General features: G+C 43.4%; 1 protein-coding gene across 2 annotated transcripts in view; it reads right to left on the bottom strand.

Annotated features, from left to right (window-relative positions):
- Positions 1 to 20,670, bottom strand: part of TBL3 (transducin beta like 3) — a 175,756-nt gene that overhangs the window by 124,518 nt on the left and 30,568 nt on the right. For both annotated transcript variants that reach the window (XM_086940511.1, XM_086940510.1), the window contains exons 4-5: positions 15,901 to 15,948; positions 11,166 to 11,307 (exon numbers count right to left, since the gene is read on the bottom strand). In XM_086940511.1, the coding sequence (XP_086796637.1) occupies positions 11,166 to 11,307; positions 15,901 to 15,948 (190 nt within the window). The remainder of the gene's footprint in view (positions 1 to 11,165; positions 11,308 to 15,900; positions 15,949 to 20,670) is intronic.

A 20,670-nucleotide genomic window follows, 5' to 3' on the forward strand; every position in this document is an offset into this window, starting at 1 on the left:
TAGATTAAGTGGCCAGTACCACTGCTTTAAAGGGTACTGTCTGTCTGGTACTGAGTGCGGTTACTTTTTTATTTTCAGAGAAAGAGTAGCTGCACTTCTCATGAGAATCATAATAATTTTAATTGTAGAGTACCTGTACTTTACAAAAAACAAGCTGTTACCTGCACTTCTATTTCTATTTCGCCATTTCTAGCACTGGCCAGTACTATGCCACCCATGTTGGCTCATTCTTTTCTCCTTCCTAGGCAGACGCAACAAGTACCAATGATTTAGGCAATAGTTACACCACGTTTTTAAATAACATATTTCAGTAATGTTTTTGCTGTGCGCGTACGTACCTGTCAGATACGTTCCGGGTACATTAATCATCATGATATGTTGGTTGTAATAAGAAATGTTAATAATCATCATGATGTGTTTGTTGTAATAAGAAATGATAGCAACTTTGTAAGTAACGTTGAACGCAGTGTTCTAATTTAAAGAAAGCATACGCATTGCTTACCCGTGCCCCACCCTCACTCACCCTCACTCACCCTCACTCACTCACCCTCAACCCCTCACCCTCACCCTCAACCCCTCACCCTCACTCGCCCTCACCCTCACTCACCCTCAACCCCTCACTCTCAACCCCTCACTCTCAACCCCTCACCCTCACTCGCCCTCACCCTCACTCACCCTCAACCCCTCACCCTCAACCCCTCACCCACCCTCAACCCCTCCCCCTCAACCCCTCACCCTCACTCACCCTCAACCCCTCCCCCTCAACCCCTCACCCTCACTCACCCTCAACCCCTCACCCTCACTCACCCTCAACCCCTCACCCTCACTCACTCACCCTCAACCCCTCACCCTCAACCCCTCACCCTCAACCCCTCACCCTCACTCACTCACCCTCAACCCCTCACCCTCAACCCCTCACCCTCAACCCCTCACCCTCAACCCCTCACCCTCAACCCCTCACCCTCAACCCCTCACCCTCAACCCCTCACCCTCAACCCCTCACTCACCCTCACTCACCCTCACTCACCCTCAACCCCTCACTCACCCTCACTCATCCTCACTCACCCTCAACCCCTCACCCTCACCCACCCTCAACCCCTCACCCTAACTCACACTCACCCTCACCCTCACTCACCCTCACTCACCCTCACTCTCACTCACCCTCACTCACCCTCAACCCCTCACTCACCCTCAACCCCTCACTCACCCTCACCCACCCTCACCCTCACTCACCCTCAACCCCTCACCCTCACACAGTGCAATAGGTCTCGGACCATTTGAGTTAGAGCTTTTAGAATTGTTTATGGCTTTTTTTATTTGTAATTCTTTAGCATTGGCTACAGGAAACAAAAATGCTAAAGATTTACAAAAAAAAACCATAAACAATTCTAAAAGCACTAACTCTAATGCTGCGAGACCTATTGCATTTCCAATGCTTGTTTAGTATATGGTTTGAGTGGCCACCGGCCCTCATCCAAAATTGTGCAACTTTGTATGTTATACTGTGCTTTTGATTTAACGCTTGTGCCCCTTTCCTCATAAACAGTACTGGGGAGTAATTTAGAAGTAAATACATATATTTTTATAATATATACTTGTGTGGTGTCCTTTCATTTGATTACAGGATTGTATGTGGTAAAACAGCTCGCTTAACACGACCTCTTAAGTTAAGCCTTTAAGGCTGCTTAGTCCATGCTACCACTAGGATAGCTTGTCTAACAAGGTTGACTTACAACCAGACATCTTTGGGGTTTGTTTGGACTGATACCAAGTGGTTCCAGAATTGGAAACACTACATATCAGGCCAACTTCTCACAATGTTGAGTAGCATCCCTGGTTGAGCTCTTTCAGGGGCACTTTCTTTATTGCCTGTTTTTGTAGCAATTCTTCTACTTCTCGACAAAGACAGGATTTCTCTTCTTTCAGTCGGGTTGAATGCTTTGGGCCCCTTCATGGAGGGTGTTTTTCCAGATCTACGCAACAGCAGTGCTGGATTATGTTGAGAATCCATTTATCTGATGTGATCTCCCTCCACTTCTGGAGGAAGGCTCCTATTCTTCCACCCACAGGTGTTGTGTGTTGGTGGAAATTCTCTGTGTTGCTGCTGCTGCACTTCTTGAAAGCTGCTCTCGGCCTATCTCTCGCCCACAAAAGGGCTGTCCCTGTGGCACATGGAATGGCCACCACTGAGCTGGGGCTTGCGTCTGGCTTGATGTATTGCGAAGACACCTCTTCCTGTTAGCCTTCTTGTGGGGGTGACTCCCCATCTCTGCTGCCCTCTAAACTGTAGGGCCCCCATCAATGCAGTGTTGTTGCCCTTTTTTGTTTGCTGTGGTGTGTCATCTACTGCACCCCCTAACTGGTGTTCTCCATTTAAAGGGGTGTTGATAATGTTGAGCTGAACCTCATTCTTGAACCAGAGATTTGCAGCCAGGCATGCTTCATTAACCCCTTGCATTCTGCCGCGATCCTGCGCCTGTGCGGCACATTCCGATCGCGGGTGCGGTCATGAAGGCCGGGAGCCGTCATCATCACACGAGCACTGTGTGCCAGGACGGCTCCCGGCCGTCATCAGCATGCAAGGGGTTAAGGTTGTTTGCCTCTGTGTCCACAGTATCGAGTGCTGATTTTAGGCATATGTTTGCTATGCTTTTGCCCTCCTGTGCAAAGGCAACTGCTCTCTTCTGGTATTGTTCTGGCAGGTGCTTCATGAACTCTGCCATCTCCTCTCAGTGTTGATGGGCATACCTGTTAAGCAAGGCATTCAAGTTTGCGATGCACCACTGTGTTGCAGCTCCCCTCTCGGACTGCCTCTCCACCATGTCTATGCTTATCCAGTGGCCCGGAGGTAGTTGGTATATTGGCTCTTTTATTGACGGTGGCTACAGTAATGCAGTCTGACACTGGATTTTCCCAAATGTATGCAGGGTCTTTCCAAAGAATAATAATATTTCTTCTCGACCGGGGTGTCGCTCACTGGCAGGTTGCTGGTACATTGACCGCCTCTCTCCCCTGCTCCAAGATGCTCGGAAGCAATGGTAGGAATTTGCTCTTACTTTGTGAGAGCAGGAGCGTCTCTAGCAGAAAGCATGTCTGCAACTTATATTCATCCAACTAGACTCCATACCATTCTACTGCCCTTTTAACGATCGGATTATACATGGCAATGTCATCTGGGGGTGATGGCCTCTGTGCATGCATTTCCACACCTTCTTCGGGAGAATCTGCATCGAGATCTTGCCACTGTTCATCAAAGCTTTCGGACCCCGCGATATCCTGAAACAGACCCTTAATAGAAGAGTTCTTGTTCCTCATCTTCTTGTGGTTCTGGCATCATTGGGGGGTTCCAATTCCCTAGTGTTTCTTCTCCTGTACGCTTTCTGACGATGGTTTAGACGGTATTCGGAATACTTGGGGAGCGGCGTCAGGGACCATTTTTTTTTTGAAGGATCGCTGTAATTTTGGTCTCAAGCCGTCTTTTCTTGTGCTCGATCTTCGAGGGCGCATTCTTTGACGCCAAGTGCGATCACTGGTCTTTTCTTCAGCATTGAAGTTTTGGTCTTCATCTTCATGGCCTTCTCTTGGCCTCGACCATCTGTCGACACAGGTGTCTTTACCGAGGCTCACCTGCTGTATCCTTAACATGGGACCTGCGGGGCTCTTGTTGCCTCGACTTGCCTACGGTTGGCAACATTTTCAGAAAAAAGGCAGTCCTTGGTGGTCTAGAGTACATAGCTCTCGGCCTAACAGCCCAAAACTTCTTCTGTGGTACCAGAGTACGCTTCTCTTTCAGCTTTTCATGTTCCTGCTCAACGTTGATGATCTCTTTGTCAGCATCTGCTCCCTTTCCTTCTGTGGCATTGTCCTCCTCTTCTCCCGATAAACCGATTCCTTCTGCCCCACAATGAAGTGTGCCTACCTTTGCTTTACTTGTGCCCTCAGTGCTTTCGGTTCAAACTCTGGGCAGGTCTCGCAGTTGTCGGTCTGGTGGTCTCTGTGCAGGCAGAGACTGCACACCTGGTGATTGTCCTTCTGGGCAAACATGTGGTGGTATTCTGGGTAGAAACGCCATGGTGTGTCCTCTATCTCATACAGAGCAGGGGGCCCCTGTCTGTGCATTCTCCATCCTTCACTCGACGCACGTGCCATTTACTTTGGTGACTTTCAAAGGAAGTCTGTGAAAATTTCTGGAAGAGACCCCCTTCCTCCTGCTGTGGTGATTATCTTTCCTATGGCTTCGATCTTTCTTGACGATCCAGTTTTTCTTCTTCTTCTTCTTCCTTTTGATGACTGGAGAGCTTTCAGCGATGCTTCAAGACCCACTGGCGGAAAAAAGAATATGCAGATGGCGACCATGCTTGGAGTCTTTCGGGGAGGACGACTGACATCAGAAAAGACAATTGGTGAGGACCATTGATGCCCCAATTTTTTTTTTTTAAAAGGGGTGGTAAAAGAAGAGAGACTACTATACAAGAGGAGAGTTCCAGACCCAACCACTAGATGGCAGAATAATGCATAGGGTGTGTGTAGGAAGCTGGCTCGTTATGTGATTTATCAAAAATCTGATATACCATCTAACAAGTCCAGGAGTTCTCTTATTGAGCGGACAGAGGCTTGCTATGCAATCCCAAACTGCTCTGTCAGGGGGTAGTGTGGTTGAGCAACCTTAGGCTTAATACAGAGGCGTACAAGGCATCTGCAAATACACACAACGATCGATAGGTGACACACATGACTCAAGGAGATCCACATCAATTTACAAAAAAAATAGCAAGTATCTTAAAATAGGTTTAGACGTTAGTGAAAAATTGTTCAGATAAGTATGTTTTTAAATATAAATTCTATTAAGTTCAAAAATTGAACACTGCAATTTTTGAGTTCTGCAATGTTATCCTATGGAAGGAAGAAAAAGTTCAGCAAACAGGTATAGTACAGCGACTTACGGAACACCACCAGCAGCATGGGGGCGGTTGGGAACAGGGTGCAAAACAGCATCTGGATCCCAATATGGAGATTGGTTACTGGCAAAAAGAGTCTGCAGGCTCTGACTCGAAAGCCAGTCAGGTTGAACCAACAGGCGAGTTCAAATCTTGCGATGCTTGGGGACATAGGGATGACTGGGGTCCTTTTCTCCACGGCCCGGGCAACGGATGCAAAGGTGACTTTAGGCGTCTAGTTTTCTTACTGGGAGTAGTTGTGGTCAAGGAGGCCTGCGTGCAGAAGCTGCAGGCGACTTCAGAGGGCCCACGAGGGGTGAAACCACAACAGAGTTGGGCTCTGGATGGCTGGGGGACCATGATGGCACCATTGGCCCACTTCGACTCGGGCTTGGGGCAATGTGTGCAGTGGGGGTTTCAGGTGTATGGTTTTGCCAGTTCCAGAGGCCTCAGAGTGCTTTCTTTTGGAGTTGCCGCAAGAGGCAGGGAACAGTTGCGCTGTCCCATGCAAGGTCTTGGTTCTTTATCAAAGGCAGGTAGTACTCCCAAGTTTCTGGAGCCAACTGCTGCAGTACGAGTCCTCTTTGGTGCAGTTTTCGACAAGGGATGCAGATAGGCTGGCAGGGCTGGTACAAGGTCAGCTGCTGCTTCTCTCGTCTGCTTTGCGGCTCTTTGGTGTCCTCTCTTTTCTTAGGTTGTCAGGATCTGCTTCTCTGGTGCCAGGGACTCTCCTAAATACTGAATTTAGGGGTATCAAGGGCTACTGACCCTTGGAATCACTACGCTCTCTAAATGACCTCTTCCTGTGGGAAGTGTGCATAAGCCGGTCGCAGAATTCCTAAGTAGTGTTGAAAAATAGTGTCCACCTCAGTGTAGCCCACCTTAGGGGTGGTACTAGCCTGGAGGGAACAAGCCTACCCGACTTGCTAATTTTCCCACCAGTTTAGATGCCAAAGGGGTCCTGGACAAAGGGGGCGGCTTACTTTGCTGTGAGGGGAGCCAGATTTGCATTCCAGAGGCGGCAGCTCTTTGACGCTTACTGGCCCAAGAAGAGTAATCAACAGGTCATCCTGTGGGAGGGGTGTTACACCCTCTTCCCGAACAGGCTTTTGTTCTGGGCCTCCTGAGAGCAGGAAATATCACCCTAGGAGCTGGTAGATTTTTATGGGGCAACTCAAAGGTGCCCTCTGGGTGCATGTATTGGTAAATTCATTACTGGAATCAGTGTGGGTTTATCAATAAGACAGGTTTGATACCAAACATCCCTATTTTCAGTGAAGCCACATTGTAGCTGGGGAACTCGTGTTCACCAGTGTTCAGCACATGTTTTAAAATGGCTTCCCTGTCCACTTACACAAGCATTAATAAGACTGACCAGCACACGGGCATATCTGCTCGTGCAGGTATGCCCTCACATGTAATATTCAGCTCCTCATCTTAGGGCTGACAGTTCTGTTGTAGGGGAGACTTACAAATATCCCATGCAGTGTTAGGGGACATGGCACACAGGGATGTGTAACATTTCGTGTTTTCGCTTTTGTCTGCACCAAGACATGCAGCCTACAATGGCATCCATGCATGTGCTTGGTGAGGGGTCCCTTAGGGTGGCACAATTCATGCTACTGCCCTTTAGGACCCTCTTTAGTACCTCAGGCCCTAGGTACCAGGGTACCATTTACTAGGGACTTACAGAGGGTGTTAAAGGTTTTGACAATTGAGTAAACAATTCTACAGTTTTGGGAAGGAGCTCTGACACTGGGGACCTGGTTAGCAGGAACCCAGTGCACTTCCAGTCGAAATCACATCAGTTTCCAGACAAAAAGTGGGAGAGACCAAGTAAAAAAGGCTACCTTCCTACAATGCGAATTCAAAAAAGATTCACGCTGCAAACAGTGTTACTTCATTTGCCTACTTCATGTATTTTTCCAGACAAGGAACAACAAGCAAGTCACTCGTTTTTTTTAAATCTTCCTCTATTTGCCAATAGTTTGCCTTCTGTACCATGCCCTACGTAAAATCACATAAACTTTACCAAATGTAACAAAAGGAGTGAGAGAAGGAAGGATGGTCATACATTTGTCTTTAGACATTGAAGATGGTAAGTTTTCAGATCACGAGTGAGAAGCCTTTCTAAGCAAGATGCGCAAAACCTGCTTTCGTCGATTTTGGATGTAAATATGAGCATAATTGTACTTTAACAATGCTTTGAGTCTCAGAATGTTTGTGCGTAGAGAAAAATGCAATACCAATGGAAATCAACTTCCTCATGAGATGCCCAGGGACAGTAATTTTTCAGAAATTGCAAGTGTAGCTAAATAAATAAGTCATACGTAGCAATATGTTGCACGTATAAATAACATTAATTATTGATTAAGGAGTTACAACAGTCATAGATTTAATCATCCATACTAATATTATAAAGAGAGAGCCGAAACCTTTGAGGCGGGTAAGCTCCGGAACAGAAGCGCCAACCGGAACACCCAATACAGCGTTGGAAAGGTGAGTACCAGCAGATGGACATAGGCTATACACCAGCCCAACATATACATTAGAAGGGACAGAGAACGTTTGGGAAAAAGTAGTCTGTTGTGGGTGTTGCGTTGTGCTGGGGGCGTGTACATAGAGCGATGGGCGTGCCATTCGTCCAAACCCAACCCTGCCAAAAGCCAACCCTGCTGAATTATACCGTTTGCGATGGGCGCGGCATACGTCAAAACCCAACCCTGCTGAATTATACCGCTTGCGAGAAGCGTTGTGCTGGAGGCGTGTGCATAGAGCGATGGGGGGCGTGTGCATACAGCGATGGGAGAGGCATTCGTCAAAACAAACATTGATTCCACCGCTTGCGAGAAGGGGAAGTTGCATTTGCCATTAGACACGAGAGTTGCACAAACATGGATTCCACCGCTTGCGAGAAGCGGAAGTTGCATTTGCCATTAGACGCGAGAGTTGCATTTGGCATTGTTGGCCATTGATGTCATGTGGTGCGTCTGAGTGGCGCTACAGCGGACAAACTCGTTCGCGGCTGCTGCGTCGCCTGGAGCGGACACACACGTTCACATATTGCGTCAAGGATAACAAACAGAAGAGCACACGCTCACCTTCAGCGGTACCGAACGAGGGCTTCTGAGCGGACGCAGAGGAAAGTTTTGAAATACATTTGCCTTGCCTATTACAACCATTGCAGAGATTCTATTTCATCCCTGGACAACGTCGGGGCGGGCAGCTAGTAGTATATATAGCGGTTCATTCGGAAATTTGTAGAAGTACCCCCAGATATTACGGATCTTATTCAGAATAGCACAAATTATGGAAGCTTGCACTTCCCCTGTTTTCCTCCACCAAATCCATACAGAGGGTACCCCTTTACCCTTCCAGTTACCCGCAATAATAGGTCTAGCAATAAACAAACCTCATATAGTACTCGTTATGCCATCTACTGCTCTGAAAAAATATGGTTTTGGAATCGGACTTGGGTCCTTATGCAGCATATCACCAAGTGAAGTACAAATGCAAACTCAATACCTTGTTAAAGCTTCCCAAGTAAGAAATGTACGCCTTATCTGCCATGTTGCACAGTACGTCTGCGGCAAGTTTTATGACCAGTGGTTAAGAGACCTCCTAAGGCACCTTACATGAATACTTTTGTCAAACTGACAATTGAGCTGCATGCACTTCCATTGTATGCTATTTTAGATTGATCCTAGTAATGAAATACACTCAATCAATTAGCCCATTTATCAGTCCATGCCTTTCTTAGGTCTGGCTTAATAGGGCAGCTCTGCACACGTACTGCATCTTATGCTGATGGCTGTTTTTGTATTATTCTACCTCCTTTAAGTGCTTGCATTTTGATACATGATAGACTATTTTAGATCTCTAAAGTACACTGAATAATGCAAAATATTAAATTATTTATCTGAGATTAATTGTATAGATAAAGTAGTGTTTTCTTCACTGCAGCCAGCTTTTTAAATATTTTATTCAGGAATCAAAATGCAAGCCAGACAATTGGCATTGCCGGTGCTTGCTCTAGAAGGAGGCAAATGTGTAGCAATTTGTAACTGATAAAGCCTCACAACCTTTACTTAGACGACATTCAGTAGAAAAGTGATCTTACGATTTATATTTTTACCATGGTAGTAGTCATTTATCGGCTGTATTGAGGCCTAAAGAAAAATCTTGCAGTAGCATTCATAAAAGATGGGAAAAGCTGAGAGCGTACCACGTACAACACTACACATCCACAGTGTGCGAATACAGATGCTAAATATCTTTTCAGATCAGCCCATACCCAAGGAAAAATATATCTTTAAAAACTTCGCTCATTTAAAAAAAAAAAAAAAAGAACAGGAATACTAAATTTAAACTATGCTTTGTGGTAAAATATGTTTTAAAAAATGAAGAAGAAAAATCCATTTCAAACTACTTTGAAGTAAAAGCAATAATCGCTATTAACCACAGCAGACCAGTTATAAAGTCTCTACTAAAGAAAGCATAAATATAAGTGCTCTCCTGTACTTCTAGAATTTGCATACTAAGTTTGAACTGAAACTCCTCTAGAGAAGAACTGGCTTTATACATCCAGCTACCTTGTGAAACACAAGAGGCAGTGCACATGCAATAAGAGGGTTGAGCGCATGGGGTGGTATAATATTTTTTATTAACTATGGACTTTGGTAGGGGTTGAATGTAAATGTCAGAAAACGAGTTACACATAGTGCATTAATATATGACCAATACATGATTCCCCATTTACAGAAACGTATTGCCATAGTTCAGAGTACCCGGTTCCTAGGAAGGAATGTAGAAACAAATGTTACGTTTGATTTTAGTATTGGGTTTCAATTAGTTTTAGCTTGATCTCCAGAGGCAAACATGATAAAAACACAACTTGACCTTCCGTAATGGCTTTCAGAAAAACAAGGTGTTGCTATGTGCCCCCAAAAAGTAGGATTCCCAAAGTTAGAAACTCCAACATTTCCCTACTCCATCAGAAGTCACACTTGTTAGGGTTGACATTTCAGCCTTCCTAAGTCATGTTACCTTTTCAGATCTGGCAATGCCCAAATTGCTTATCATTATTCCATTTTCAACAAGTAGAGCTCTTTCTGGTCACCATCCTTACTCTGTGAAGGAGATTATATGTCTGATAGAAAGGTAACCCTGCTTTCCCTATTTAGACAAAATACCTTCCTTCTTAGCCTTGATATGAAAATATTTGGAGTTTCCCCTATACCAAACTGGTGTTTCCTTCAGGTGCAGGACGTCAGTAAGACATGGGCTCCTATGGCATTTTACAATATCTTTCACTAAACTCTTTGTCTATAGTCATTAGAGATGAGATGACACCTACATCTTTATTCATACATGCATATCATCCCATATCTATGGAGACAATATAGTGGTTGCTATGTTAACCGGAGAAGGACAGTCCCTTATTTGAAAGAGGGACTAAACTTCAAGAAGAAGGTCTACAGAATTCTTAAGAAGTGGCAAAATCCCAAGGGAAGCCCTCTCAGTGCCGACCATTAACTATATACTGAATAAATTTAGTATAGCGGATTAATCTATCCTTGCTATGGATTCATAGACAACGTGGTAAACACTGGAGTTATTCCCTTCGAGACACCCCTACCAGGCTCTTACTTTGTGCCGAAAGCAGATGCCCATCACAAGATAAGTAAGCAACTAGCAATTTGTACCAAAGGACCTCTCGCTGATGGACCTTCCTTCGCGAAGGATTATGGCCACCCTCTCTGCAGAGGGCTCTAGCAGCACAATCTTTAGGTCAGTACTCTAGAACATGTACGCACAAGACTACCAGCAAGACACAAATAGCCTGAGGAAGTCAGCATGACTTTTTGTGGTATAGTTGCGGTTGTTAGGTAACTATGTCATAGCTTATTGTTCTTCTTAAAATGTAACCATGTCATGCTTATGTCAGTAATGGAATGGGGATTAGGTCATGTTGATTTTCAAATCTGAATGCGCGACAGTGGAGCGGTTGGATCTGGTGACAGCTGGACGTGTTCTTTCCTTCTCACCAGTGGGCCTGGATATTGGCACAAATAAACCTTACTTATTTTAATTTTGCGACTATCGCTTCATTTAACTTTTATTTCCAAAATCAATATTTTAGAGCATATCTGGCAGATGTTCTCTCGCACATCAATCCGCATACCTTACCCCGAAACTAAAGTACAAGAAGAATAGAGCAAACAATACCTGTGGCTAATAATGTGGAGGTAGGATCAAAAGTGATACTGGCCACTGGTGCTGTGTGTATCGCCTTCCAGGTCCGCGTGCATGTGCCTTCTCGCCACTCCCACTGTTTCAACAGCAGAGCACGACTGGCAGTTATCAGAATCTGAAACAAGAGAGACTCAGTTATACACTATGGTGCATTTAATCCTGTTTACAGCAGGGTCAGAATGCAAGGCTCCTAAATCTTTTTTTACAAATACTAACAACTTGCAGCGAAACGCCTGCAGACAACACTTCTTAACCGCATCGCTGCAGCGGTAATTTTCGCACTACGCGACTTTTTTCAAAAAGCCGCGTTAGATGACGAGCTCAGCTCGTCATCCGCACACGCCCCCGGTGGCTGATGACGAGCTCAGCTCGTCATCAGCATCGAAGGGGTTAATAGTGTTTTTTCCGAGTTTTTCAGTGACCTCTGCAAGGATTAATAACAGATCCTAAGTTCCATTCTGAAGAAGACGGATGGGGTGGGAAAATATTTTTTGAAGGGTCTGTGTAACTGGTTCAGTTGCTTCATGCCAGATTGCTTTTTAATACTATTTTAAAGTTCGTTTTTTTTCCAGTAGTGTAGAGACCATGCTTATATGTGAGGTTTTTTGTGAAAGTAAATTGTTTCAGGGAGCTTCGTACTGTTCGTGTTTCAGTTTCTTTTTTTGTTTTTTAGAGTGTAAGTTGAAAGGATTAGCTGCCGATTTTTAATGAACCACAAGATTTATTACTGAGAAGAAAGTTAATGAGGCAGACCAGGAGAAAAAATGTTTCATGAAAGCATCTTATTTAGGATGCTTTTCGTAAAAGCCACATTTAACTTGGATACCATTTAAGATCCTTTATATCTGGAATAGTTTTAAATTTAGCAAAATATCTGGAAATTAAGCAGGTGTAAACATATCCATAAAAGTGTGCTCAGAGTACATAAGGCTTAAATTTGATCAATTTACACGAACAGCCTCCAAAATATGTGCCAATCTTAGCCATTCCTTGGTAAAATTGGCAAAGGACACAATAAAGGCAACAGAAGATGGTGTAGGCTATGCCACGACAATTCAAGTATCTGTTTGGCTGATTGAGAGCGTGTGGACAGACTGATCAATTTTTCCTGAGCAGCTGTATTATTTGCTTTAATTTATTGTTTACAGAATCAGAAGCCAGGCAAAAATAACAGGACCTTTGCACAAACATATTTTCCCTATTCACAATGATTCCATGACTGATGGTGCGGGCGAGTGTGGGTTGAAAGATCTTGGATTTAGATTATAAAAAACATCAACAGATAACAAGTTAATAAGTTGTAGGTGTTTAGAATTGCTAACAGAACTGTGATAAGGCAGTCTAGATCAATGCTGCCGATCCCACGCTCAGTCTGCGTTACACTGTTACACTCCAGACTGAGGGCTAATTGTGTATATATATATGCGGATGGGTTACTCAGTCACAACGGTGACTAATATAAATCCTATTATATCCTATAGGATATTTCGATGGACGGGATATCTGTCACAGTTGTGACAAGTAACCCGTCCGCCAAGATCTAAATTGGGCCCTTGGTCTCTATACTGGACTTTTTCCTTTCTGATTCACCTCTCTTTAGCTACTTTAACAGCTAGGGTTAGATGGCTCAGTCAGTGAGCGCACTAACTCTTCTGGTCCAACTCATAGGCAAAGGGGCTGATCCAGTACCGATGGACGAATCATGCTCACTCATACTGCCCTTTACAGGGGATAAGATTTCCTCAGGCATACCTCACACCAAACAGCCTCTCCTCAGACTGTTCATGGGCCATTTCTCACAGTCAGTTCAAATGGCTTATAGAAGTTAGTCAGACAGATTCTACTCCTGTGTGTTAATAAAAGCTGTAAATTTTCTATGAGAGTTGGACGAGTAAGTTAATATGGATCACGGTCATTAAAGTGCATCGTTCAGCCACATTCAAAGATCATGAACTAGTAAGATATTGAGATGCAGCAAAATGTGAGATAGTCAACTGCTAGGTATCCATCATTGTGTCACACTAGCCGAGGTCTACATCCACTTCTAACTTGGAGAAAGAGAAGGGTTACTAAAAGAAATGTAAGGGCATTTGATAAAGACGGTCTATCTGCTCGGATACCGGAAAGTTTCTCAAATCAACAACAGATTTTCAGGCAGGATACAGCCTATCTCTTTATCTAGGAAGCCATTGTCTACCTTCCATTTTTAGCTCACTTTTAACATGATTCTATGTTTTGTTTGGCTTTTTTGTTTACAACACTTGCTTAGGGAGGAAGATCAGGACAGGAGATTTTGGGACTGCTCACAAAATATCCTGAAAGTAATACACCAGTTATTTTAGTTTAATTCATAGGAGGAGTGTTGCACTGTTGAGATAAGCAGGAGTCTTAAGAATGCATGCAGGCTGGCCTTTTGAGTAATTATTTAAATTTGATTATTTCAATGTGTTTACATTAGTGTTGGCAAGGCCTCAAACTTGGATGTTAACTTTATTACACATTTGACTGTTCGCTTATTCCGGAGTAGAAGATCCATTGAGATGGGTTGACATGATTTTTTTTAATGATTTACTCCCTCTAGACTGATCAAATGTTCAAGATCGGTTACATATGGAAAAAAACAGTGGCAATGAACAGTGAATCATCTTTTAAATTATACAATTTGACTATATTAGCCAACAATTTGATGGAAAATAGATAATTAAAACTGAAAATTAAAAAAAATGGCAAAAGGACTATTGATGTTCAGATGCAGCTTTTTCCTTTTCAGATCAAACTACATCACTCACCAAGGAACAGAAAAGGGGCAGGAGAAGGCTTAGAGGTGAGAAACTATCCGGTCTAACGGTCATGTCAAGCTTACAGGACTTAGGCCTGTTAGATGATTCAACCTTATGGTTTTTAAGCAACCACTAGCCTGCTGCTACTTTCAAACATGAATGGGACTTTTTTTACTTTACGTTTCTCAAAACATTAGGCTTCCCTCGCAAATTGTAGTTTTAAATCTGCCAAACTTGGCGAATCCAGCTTCATGCACATTGAAAGAAATTGAAAGAAACTGGAGATTCAACCGGGGACTTCCAGTCTCACAGATGTATTCAGGGTGCCCTACCCCACTTCTGGAAGAGTTCAATTCTGTACCTCAGGTCTAGCTCCAGGCAGCCTTTTGGAGCTGCTCCATGGAACCACTTCTGGTTAGGATGAAGAAGCAGCTACTTCTATATTTTGGGTGCACAAACTGCTCCCTTCAACAGTTCCTAGAGTTTGGGAACTGTACCTTGAAAAATGGGAATATTCAAGCCAGTAGTGAAGAATGCAACCTTAAGAGAGGATGAGAAAAGTAATTTTGTCCCATGTCTTATTCTTGAACATGGAAAACTGCTTGGGAAATGCATTTTCCCGCCGGTCCTGAAATTTGCAGAAGATCATGTTCTCCTGGATATTTTTCAGACAAGCTTGCACACTAGTAGAAGCACAGAAGTTTGATTGATGATGGTGGTACTGGAATGCAAACCTTATAACACTATCCATAAATTCCTACAACATCCCAGTGCTAGGCCGGCAGAGCAGACTACTCATGCAACGTTCTGAGCAAGTTAAACTAATTTCTAGTGAAAAAAAGAAACAATCATTGGCATTTCCCTCCATTCGGCATCTAGCCCAGCGAGATTAGCGGTGTTGTCCATTGGGACCTACATTGTTCAAGGTCTTAGTTATCTACATGCAGCGACTCGCAAAGCTTCGTCATCATGCAGAAGTCCGTTGTAACTTTCTCAGGCACAACATGGGACGGATGGTAGTGTCTCCTTCATCCACAGATGTCTCTCCACCAATTACCTTAAGGTCAATTTCCTAAAGTTCAGAACCACAAAGACTGAGATTGTTCTGCCCATAGCAGATACTTCAATTCTGGAATTCCACTTTCTAGCCTCAGGCTATGGGTCCACTTCCCACAAATTCCAAGTGGTCTGTAAATTGGGCATCTATGCTGCATTGTTGCAAAGAAAAAACAAGAGTTTTGGCCCTCATTGCTGACCCTCAATAAAACACTCTTTCATGTACCAACGGTCAATGTCTTAGTGCAATTGCAGCTGGACTACAGCAATTCCTTTTATCTATAGACACCCCCCCCCCCCCGAGTGCTCTTCAACAGTCTGCAAATAATACAGAAATTAACAGTGACATTGCTCATCGGACCTTCTGGGCGTGACCAAGCAAACCCAATTCGGACCTCTCTGCATATATTCAAAGCTAACTTTGTGTAGGCTAACGCTATCGCCCATATTGCTATCTACCAGAAGGCTTCCAGCCTTACAACGGCCTTACATAGATGTCAAAGGCTGAAACAAAATCTTTGTTTGGATCAACAATACCAAATCTAGAACCCTTACTGACGGTGGTAGTGCCTTCTATGTAGTAGTGGTCAATATTTGAATTTTCTCTGTTGGTCTGTGCACCAAAGCCTGCCTGCACAGATTTCGAAAGTTCCTTAAAACATGGTTGTTTCTTCAATACGTTCATTCTGGTATGGTCTTGCTCTTTTTGCAAATTTTTATCGAGTATATAGTTTTAGGTATTGTGTTACTCTGACAGCACTAAGAAGATATGGGTACAAACACTTAAGAAATTATAAATAACATGACAAATATATCACTTCAGTCGCTCCATTAAGAAAAACGACATTTAGAGACAGTGGGCTATAGCATACCTCATCGTCTGGGCTAACAGCAAATGATGAAATGTCTTCCTGGTCATCCTATGAAGGATAGGAAATAACACAAATCAAATAAGACAGAGCAAATTCAGCAGCTACTCAGTAGTAAACAAAATCAGAAAACTTAACATATCAAATTCCAGCAACAACAAACCAAAGTATGTAACCATGTGGAAGGACATAGTCAGCAGAAATTCAAAGTCTTGGACCATAACGAATCATGGTATCATTATTGTATTTTTTTTTTTTTTTTTCTTTTTTTTTTGTCCTCATTCACGCCCTTGGTATCTGAGTAGTAGTGCGTAGAGATAAGTGTACTGTCACAGATAAACTGGTATAGGCATTGGATGTTATGAGGTGGTACGCCCATCAGTACTTCTATATGCTCCCACAGCACCACGTCAAGATAGCCATCAGGGTAGTATGCTGCAGTCAAGTACCCAATCCTATATCGAATCGCCCTATTGGGTATACAGACGTAAAAGAAAATGATTTCCAAACAGCGTAATCATTGGACTTCGGGGAAAAAAAAAAAAAAAAAAAAAAAACCCCGATCACATACTCAACTATGGCCAATGTAGTAAAGACCAAAAGTTTCTCTTATCTGGATTACCCGATCTTTGTAGGTCCATTTTTGATGTTTGTAGAACTGAAATTCGCCAGTCCTGCAGGGAGGGGGGTAACGGATCTTTCCACTTCTTGCAGATTTCCCGTCTGGCTAACAAGATTCCAAAAAAGAGTAAGTTCTTTGCTGAACCCTGGAATTCTGGTGCAAACCCAAAGATTATAAGAGCGGGGCATGGCCGGACTTGGGAACCTAAGGCGGTAGTGAGTGTAAGACAGACCGCATTCCAAAAAGAAAGTAGCAAAGGGCAATCATAAAACATGTGTAGATCAGAAGCCGCCACCAGACCACATTTAGGGCATGCCACTGCTGAATTGTTAGGGAACTTTGAGAGCCTCTCGGGCGAGTAATACGCCCTATGTAGGGTAAAAAGGTGGTTTCGGCGTAACCAAGATGGTTTCACTATATTCCACAAGATCTTAAGGGACTCAAACCACAGGTTCTCCACATTTTGATTTGGGACGTGTGCGGCCCACAATGTGTTGGGCAAATGAAACTCACCATCAACCTCCTCCAGTAGTAGGTTGTACCAGAATGACACCTCTTTCTTTGTTATAGGCTTGTCAATTAAGAGGGAGACCATGTTGCTATTACCCCCTAACTGAAATCTACCCTTAGCAGAAACCTGTGAGTGTGCCCAGCTACGTATTTGCAGGTATTTAAACCTGGAGAGCCCTGGCCCTATCCTAGAGAATAACACCTCCCATGGGAGTAATCTACCCTCCACAAAGAGGTCCCCCCACTCCTGCAATCCTGCCTCTCTCAGAGGTGCTGCGAGACCATCCAAAAGCCAACTCGGGGACCCGGGTGAGTTCCAGAGTGGAGATCTACCAGAGAAATAATCAAGTTTTATGGAGCGCCTAAGTTTCGACCATGTTTTAGATATATCTCGCAAAACCTTCAATTTTATTTTCTTAAAAAACTTGGGGTCTCCAAACTTAAACAAGAATGCATGCTCAGCTATTTTTTCCCCTCTAAGCAATGCTGCAAACATATACCCACAGGCAGAGTTAATGGGTGATTTTAACAACATCCTGGCGTGTGAGAATTGAAAAGCCCACGCATATAGCTGGATATCAGGGGCCGCCAAACCACCCTTTTCCCTACGGCGCCTTAGTTTCTTCCAAGCTATTCTAGGGATGTGATCATTCCAAATAAAAGAACTTATATCACTTTGAAGTTTGGCTATCATAGAGGGTTAAAAAAAAAGAGGGATGGTATTAAACAAAAAAGTAACTTTAGGGAGAATAGACATTTTAATTAAGTTGACTCTGCCCAATAGAGATAAAGGAAGCGAAGACCATGATTTCATCAATCTGCGACACTCCTTAGCAGTAGACGAAAAATTTGATGGAACTATTTCGTTTATATCATTATATATATTTAGGCCCAGGTAGCGTAAAACAGAACTTAACTGAACCCCTGCCACAGGCTCAGGGTCGTTCCAGACCATGATGTCCGTCTTCGAGGCATTGATTTCATAACCAGACACGTTACCATAATCCTGGGCCAAAGCAATTATAGCTGGAAAAGCCGAGCGGAGTTCAGAGGTAAAAACAAGGACATCATCCGCATACAGGGATACCTTCTTCTCCCATCCCTCGAAGCTAAAGGGCTTGATGTTACAGTCGTCACGTAGCCGCTGAGCGAAAGGCTCAATATATAGGTCGAATAGGAGGGGAGAAAGAGGGCAACCCTGGCGGGTCCCCCGCGTGATGTTAAATGGGTTAGTTAATTCACCATTGACTAACAAAGAGGCAGATGGATTTTGATACAAAAGTCTCACTGCACGCCTAAATTTTTCGCCGATATTAAATTTTCCCAAGACTTCCGATAGGTATATCCAGTTGACCCTATCGAAAGCCTTGGTGGCGTCTAGAGTGAGAACAGCCAGTGGAAGGGATTTTGCAGAAGCCATATCAATTGCTCCTATGAGATCATAGGTCAACTCATAGAGCTGGCGTCCCTTTACAAACCCCTTTTGATCTGAGTGCAGGATACTTGCAGCAACTGCCCCCAACCTATTTGCTAACACTGATGCAAAGATTTTGTAATCAGAGTTCAGGATAGAGATTGGTCTATATGACCCACTACAAGTTGCCGGTTTTCCTGGTTTCAGTATCAATGTTATTGAAGCACTGTTCCAAGAAATAGGAGGGAGCATTCCATCTTGGAGGATATCATTAAACAACTCGGTAAGGAAAGGGAGGATTGTTAAATTCAAAACCTTATAAATTTCTGATGGCAAGCCGTCTGGGCCGGATGCCCTTCCCTTTTTACTATTAATAATTGCCAGTCTCACTTCTTCCTGGGAGATTGGATCATCTAAAACAACACGTTGTTCTAATGTGAGTGTAGGAAGAGAGACTCCCGTCAACCAACCTTCAACTTGTTCGATTTCAATTTTTTTGTCCTCACGGTATATTTCACTAAAAAATTCCCAGAGAACCCCCCTGATTTCTTCATCAGTAGAGTATGTTATGCCATTGGAGATAATTGAATAGATATTATTTCTGACCTGCTCGGTCTTTGTTTTCCAGGCTAGTAACTTTCCAGCCCCCTCACCATACTCAAAATGAGCCAACTTACCTGCCTCCCATCTCTCTAGAACCCGAGCGTTCAGAACTGAGCCCAATTCCCCTTTTAGAGTAACTACTTTATTTTGCCACTCCTGTACTTTGGTCATAGGGGCATCCGGGTGCATGACTATTTCTGTCTGGACTCTGGCCATTTCCATTTCTAAGGAAGTCACAGCTTCTCTATAGATCTTATTCTTATGTGTAACTTTATTTATTATAAGGCCCCTTAAGAAGGCCTTTAGTGAATCCCATACACTTCCGGGAGAAGCTGTTCCAACATTATCCTCCAGGTAATGCTGCACCTCCACATTGAGGGCATTGATAACATCCAACGAGGAGAGCAATGAACGATCAAATGACCAGTTTCTCATACGACTCTTAGGAAACCCCTCCAGTTCTAAATAGATGGCTGCGTGATCTGATAAATGAAAAGGTAGGTGAGAAACTGATGTCACCAAATTAACCAAAGATTGACTTATCAAAATAAAATCAATTCTTGACTGGTGGTGGTATCTATAATTACGAAAAGTAACACCTCTTTGTTGTCCATGCAAAGATCTCCAAATATCATTGTACCCTAGTTGCTTCATGCTATCCTGCAAAAAAGACCTGGTTTTAGATAGAGGCCTAGCTCGGTTAGAAGGGGACTTATCCAATAGGGGATCTAAAACTATGTTAAAATCTCCTGCAAGAATAACCGGCTCAGGGAATGTATACAGGTGGGAAAAAAGGGTCTTCAAGACTGACGGGTCGTCCTGATTTGGACCATAATATCCTATAATAGTGATTGGGGACCCTGCTATGATCACTGATACAATTACCCACCTTCCACAAGGATCAACCAGTTTAGAAATCAACCTAGCTTTTATAGATTTTTTAAAGATTATTGCCACACCTCTAATATGTACAGACTGCGACGTCGTTATATATAGATCGATCCACCTATTCTTTTTGACCAACAGATCCATTTCAGGTTCATCAAGATGGGTTTCCTGGAGTACTATAATCTGCGCATCAGCGTCTCGAAGGTACTGCATTATGTTATCTTTTCTGGGATTAACACGCAGTCCATTAGTGTTCCAGGAAAGAATGGCTAGTTTACTCATTATAATGAGCAAACCACATCAAGACTTTTACCATCAAGAGCAAAAGATTAGTATCTATAACGGCACAACAGGGTTCATCTATTACATACCACCAGGGTAAGAAAAAAACAATTATATAATCTACAGACAGCACCCACAAACTCAACAAGAGATTAGTGCGAAAAAGAGGACGTTTTATAAATTTTTTCCTTGACACCCCCACCCCTCCCCCCCTGTGCCCCAAGCTCCCCCCCCACCCTCCCTGGGGAACCCTTGCTCTATCTATCTGGAGCAACCAGAAGATAGCGCCCCATCCTGGGTCCCCGCCCTACCCGTGAATATGTACAGCCAAGACTTTCAAACCTATTCTTTATGCCTTATATGCCTTGTCGCTATACTGAAAATGTTAGTTTATGTTCTACACTTTTTTTTTTTTTGTATATATTTATGTGTATTTGTATATGTGCTTATGTGT

Source organism: Lissotriton vulgaris, chromosome 10 (genome assembly GCF_964263255.1).
Source record: "Lissotriton vulgaris chromosome 10, aLisVul1.2, whole genome shotgun sequence".
NCBI classification, from domain to species: Eukaryota; Metazoa; Chordata; class Amphibia; order Caudata; family Salamandridae; genus Lissotriton; species Lissotriton vulgaris.